Source organism: Rhinoderma darwinii, chromosome 2 (genome assembly GCF_050947455.1).
Source record: "Rhinoderma darwinii isolate aRhiDar2 chromosome 2, aRhiDar2.hap1, whole genome shotgun sequence".
In the NCBI taxonomy this organism is placed as follows: domain Eukaryota; kingdom Metazoa; phylum Chordata; class Amphibia; order Anura; family Rhinodermatidae; genus Rhinoderma; species Rhinoderma darwinii.
The window spans coordinates 74,090,861-74,096,860 of record NC_134688.1 but is presented as its reverse complement, the minus strand read 5'-3'; the positions used below and the strand labels follow the sequence as shown (position 1 = coordinate 74,096,860).

The 6,000-nt window shown below is 43.1% G+C and overlaps 1 protein-coding gene across 3 annotated transcripts in view; it reads right to left on the bottom strand.

Moving 5' to 3' along the window:
• Nucleotides 1–4,874: 4,874 nt before the first annotated feature.
• Nucleotides 4,875–6,000, bottom strand: part of LOC142742221 (mitochondrial ornithine transporter 1-like) — a 46,401-nt gene continuing 45,275 nt past the window's right edge. For all 3 annotated transcript variants that reach the window (XM_075851751.1, XM_075851752.1, XM_075851753.1), the window contains exon 7: nt 4,875–5,237. In XM_075851751.1, coding sequence (XP_075707866.1) covers nt 5,116–5,237 — 122 coding nt within the window. In that variant the 3' untranslated portion in view covers nt 4,875–5,115. The remainder of the gene's footprint in view (nt 5,238–6,000) is intronic.

The following is a 6,000-nucleotide window of genomic DNA, read 5'->3' as shown; positions in this document are numbered from 1 at the left end:
GCACTATTAATGGCTGATCACTACTTGCACTATTAATGGCTGATCACTACTTGCACTATTAATGGCTGATCACTACTTGCACTATTAATGGCTGATCACTACTTGCACTATTAATGGTTGATCACTACTTGCACTATTAATGGCTGATCACTACTTGCACTATTAATGGTTGATCTCTACTTGCACTATTAATGGCTGATCATTACTTGCACTATTAATGGCTGATCTCTACTTGCACTATTAATGGCTGATCACTACTTGCACTATTAATGGTTTATCTCTACTTGCACTATTAATGGCTGATCTCTACTTGCACTATTAATGGCTGATCACTACCTGCACTATTAATGGCTGATCACTACTTGCACTATTAATGGCTGATCTCTACTTGCACTATTAATGGCTGATCACTACTTGCACTATTAATGGCTGATCACTACTTGCACTATTAATGGCTGATCACTACTTGCACTATTAATGGCTGATCACTACTTGCACTATTAATGGCTGATCACTACTTGCACTATTAATGGTTGATCTCTGCTTGCACTATTAATGGTTGATCTCTGCTTGCACTATTAATGGCTGATCACTACTTGCACTATTAATGGCTGACCACTTGATCACTACTTAAACTATTAATGGTTGATCACTACTTGCACTATTAATGTCTGATCACTTTATCACTACTTAAAATATTAATGGTTGATCATTACTTGCATTATTTATGGCTGATCGATACTTGCACTATTAATAGCTGATCACTTAAAAACTACTTGCACTATTAATGGCTTCTTGATCACTGCTTGTACTATGAGGGTATGGCCACACGGAGCGGCCCTGACACGGTCGTAACGCGGCTAACAACCGCGTTGGCACTATGTAGGAGCGGCTGTCAAATATCTCATTAAGGGGTATTCCGGTTACATACGCATGCGCACTGCTGCTCCATTCATTCTCTATGGGAGCGCCGGAGATAGCCGAGTGCAGTGTTCGCCTTTTTCCGGCGCTGCCATAGAGAATGAATAGGGGGTAAGTTGTTGTCATTTGCAAAATCGTGCGGCCATAAAGGGTGTATTAATTCATGGCCGCACGATTTTGCAGCTAAAGGGACGGTTTACCCGCGTTAACATGCGGCCACTAACAGGCTGTTTGACAGCCGCACCGAACATGGTCGCTGCGTGTGGCCCTGCCCTTAGTGGCTGATCACTACCTGCACTATTAGGGCATGACCACACATGGCGGAATTCCTCCGCAACTGTCCGCATCAATGCCGCACCTAATCCGGGTTGCGGATTACGGCTGCGGATCTGCACAAAATGTGCAGAAAATTGATGCGGACTAGCTGCTGCGGACTGCGGGAAAAGTGCTTCCCTTCTCCCTATCAGTGCAGGATAGAGAGAAGGGACAGCACTTTCCCTAGTGATAGTAAAAGAAATTCATACTTACCGCCCGTTGTCTTTATGACGCGTCCCTCCTTCGGCATCCAGCCCGACCTCCCTGGATGACGCGCCAGTCCATGTGACCGCTGCAGCCTGTGCTTGGCCTGTGATTGGCTGCAGCCGTCACTTACACTGAAACGTCATCCTGGGAGGCCGGACTGGAGACAGAAACAGGGAGTTCTCGGTAAGTACGAACTTCATTTTTTTTTACAGATACATGTATATTGGGATCGGTAGTCACTGTCCCGGGTGCAGAAACAGTTACTGCCGATCGCTTAACTCTTTCAGCACCCTGGACAGTGACTATTTACTGACGTCTCCTAGCAACGCTCCCGTCATTACGGGAGCCCCATTGACTTCCTCAGTCTGGCTGTAGACCTAGAAATACATAGGTCCAGCCAGAATGAAGAAATGTCAAGTTAAAAAAGCAAGACGCATCCGCAGCACACATGACATGTGCATGACAGCTGCGGACTTCATTGCGGAACTTTGAATCTCCATTGAAGTCAATGGAGAAATTCCGCCATGAGTCCGCCACTGCTCCGCAACAGACAGAGCATGCTGCGGACACCAAATTCCGCTCCGCAGCCTCTGCTCCGCAGCGGAATTGTACGCATCGTGTAAACGAACACTGCTAAATTAAAGTGAAAGTCAATGGAGAAACGGCTCCGCTGCGGAATAACGCTGCGGAGTGTCCGCAGCGGAATTTAAGTGAAATTCCGCCATGTGTGAACCCGCCCTTAATGGCTGATCACTTGATCACTACTCGCACTATTAATGGCTGATCACTTTATCACTATGGTTTCATTATGATTCCTCCTGGAAATGTATAAATAAATTGACAACTGTGTGTTACCACTCTCCTTTTCAATAGAGTATGTCCTTACACAGTCTGACTGGAGTGTGCCCTTCATTTGTTTACACTGCTCCGTACTGCAGAGCTTTGTACTTTTAGTAACAGCTTTGCATGGTATTAGGGTTTGTTCACACGTTCAACAAAAAACGTCAGAATTTACGGCGCTGTTTTCAAGGGAAAACAGCTCCTGATTTTCAGCCATTTTTAATCAAACTAACATTTTTCGCGGCGTTTTTTACGGCCGTTTTTTGAGCTGTTTTTCTATTGAGTCAATGAAAATGAGGCGTAAAAAAACGCCCCGTCAGAACAGAATGCCAGATTTCACATTGAAATCAATGAGCAGATGTTTGTAGGCATTCTGCTTCTGATTTTTCAGCAGTTTTTCGGGACGTTTGCAGCCCGAAAAACGGCTGAAAATAGCCCGTGTGAACATACCCTTACAGTTCAGTTCCATGCTGCGCTATTGTTTCCGGTAAAGTCACGGACACCCATTAAAGTCAATGGGTACCATCGGCCACCGTGGTGCAACAGAACCATTGCTTCCGGTTTTCCCTTGTTCTGCTCGTCTGACGGGGAAGAACAAAGGAATACAGACGCAGATGTGAACATAGCCTTACCTGTAATAATATTATAAAAATATTTCCCACTGTTCACAGAGAACATGACAAATTCAATAAGATCCATTTTAGAAATGATCCAAAATTAATCTTCATTTCATATAATAGGCCAGACAGCTTTTTACTGGATCGAATAGAGCAGCATGCTATATTATTCTGACTGTCAAAAAAAACATCGGAAACGTGATGTAAAACGAAATTATAGAAGTGTGAACAAAAAAATATTTGAAATGTACGTTTTTTTTTAACTGTGTACAATAAGTGAGGACAGGCTGGAAGCTGAAAACATCACATTATGAACTTTTGACTATGTCACAAAATCGGACTTCAGACTTGTGTGACAAAATGTTCTAAATCAGCATTCTCCCAGAAGAAACAGATTTATCTCCTGCCAGTTCAGACAATACAGCTTAGCAGACAATATAGTCAATTCAGAACGTCCACTTGAAAACTGAATGAAAAAAAGAAAACAAGTTTCTAAATGGTTTCAGCACCTTTAACAATTTCTTTGTTTACTAACTGTTCAGATGTGGAGGATGTACTGCGGATTCTGCAACAATGTACAGTACAAAACACATAGCGGAAAAATTCTGCCCGGAAATATGAGCAAGCTGCGTCTTTTTAACACGGATTTCACCCTTTTAATTCATAGGTTGAAATTCACAGGGAATATCTAACATATCTAAACATACCCCAAGTAGCTTTAGAAATTGAGATAAAGTGGTGTGAAAAGGGTTTACCGTATCAGTAAGGCCAGTTTTAGATATCTATAATACAGGCGCAATGTAGAGTCCGTATTATTGCCACTACACATGAATATCCCAGCAGTTGTACTGAACCACTATTAGTGATCGAAGTTCAGTTCAATAGAAACACAAGGCCTCATGCACATGAACGTGCTTTTGCGGCCACAATTCCCCCAAAAATCCACGGGAGAATTGCGGCCCCATTCATTCCTATGGGGCCATGCACACGACCATGGCCCAGCAGCCTGCACCGCAGAAAGAACGGGCAAGCCTTATTACGGCCGTGTTCTGCGGTCCGGGCTCATTGAAAAGAATGGCCGCGGCCATGTGCATGGCCCGTGATTTGCGGGCGGCTCGCAGCTGTCACTCCGTGGCCGGCAGACCCGAAAATCGCGGCGGTGTACATGGCTACAGTCGTGTGCATGAGGCCCAAGAGTTCTGGGTGTTGTGGCTGTGTGGTTATCCTGTATGTATTTAGACTCCTTTTACGCCATGTTTTGGGCATTCAGTTGAGGCAAAACTCATTAGAAAAACCTATGAATGTCATAGATATGGGTTCTCGGCTCAGGACCCTATTAGCCCCATTGGAGAGCTGTTGCAGCAATGCTACCGGCAGATCCTAAAATGATGGACTTTACCTTGTAGCCGTAGCATAAAGCCCAATAGTACTCAGCATAGAACAAAGCTTTGCTTTAAAACCCATTGCATGACATAAAAGGCAAACTGTAATGGAAGCAAAAAGTGCATCAGTTGTACTATTTTTCCTACCAAACCATGTGAACATGGTCTATCATGTAGATGTCGCCCTAGTTGGATTTGAGCTAATGACAACAATATATGAATATGACTAATGTGGACCAAATATTTACTCCAAGAATAGGATCAATTTCGTCATGTGTAGTTAGGAAAGCGTAGCGAAGTGTATACATTCTGTTAGGCCTCATTCACACAACCGTATTTTTGCAGCCGCAATTTATCCACAATTGTGCAGCTAAATTTCGGACCATTCTTTTCTATGGCCCAATGCACACGACCGTGATTTACACGGATCGGAGCAGGGGCCGCAAATCCAGACTGCAAATACTCAGGACAAATCATTTTTTTGGGGTAAGACGGACCACAACAGTCCCGTGGTTTGCGGACCGCAAAGCCCATACGGTCGTGTGCATGAGGTCTTAGCATTACATGTTAAGATAATATAAAATTCTGTCAGTTTAAATGAAATATGAACTGAAATGTTTATTATTAAACAACGTCATATTGTGACCCTTATATAAATCTTGGGGATACAGTACAAAAGTATCTAAAAAGTTCACTCCAAAAATTGAACTGGCAAAAATGATGGTAGGGCGCATGGCACTCTGAATGTTAATGGGAATACGGACGATCTTGTAGAATTCTTCATCTCTGCAGTAGTGAGAGGGTCTCCTCATAAGATTATTATATACTGTACGCTAGGCTTCAAACTGCTGCATCATAAATTTCCTGCTGTATTCATAGGCTACAAACAGCGCCCCATTGGCTGGGAAAGCTCTGATTAATGTTGGCTTTAGGCCAGAGTATAAAGCCAGGATACCTGCAAAATAAATATGGAGTCACTTCAGTAATGAGATATACATGTGAGTGGTCCTCGATCTAGGGCTACGTTTACACCTGCATTGTGTCATTCGTCAGAGGAGCGGAATAATGGAAGCAACGGTTCCGTTGCACCACAGACACCACCGGCGGCCGACGAAACCCATTGACTTTAATGGATTCCATTGTCTCTCTGTCGGGGTGTCTGTGGTTTCACCGAAGATAATAGCACAGCATGCTCCACTATGATCTCCGGTAATCTCTGCCGGATCTGCGTAACAGAGCCTTCAACGCAGATGTGAACGAGGCCTTAGCTGCTCACTTACTATTTGTACAATATGATTGTAGTGTTTCCAAACAAAATTTCTATCTACAGAATAAATGATTGTGGGAAGAGATGGACTGTCAAATCCTATAGGTACCTAGGTGGTTGTCACAGGGGTTGTTGCATTTTAGTCCCTAGACCCAACTCCCTCTGTTCATTCTGTATCTTCTCAGAGAGGCAGGCTTCTTACGTAATGTATATTCAGAATAGTACACGAATCCTTTAAGAAACTGTAGCACATTTCATTATAGTATTGCACAGTCTGTAATTTTTTCCAATTACTAGGATTAAAGGCTGGCAACCAATTTTTTATTGCTTTAATTTATCTAAAATAACAATAAAGCAGTTTTGCATATAGTCTTGATTAAAAATATCCTACTGTTTTATGACTACTGCGCCTATGCAGACCAATGTGTCTCCATGGTTACAAAGTACAAGC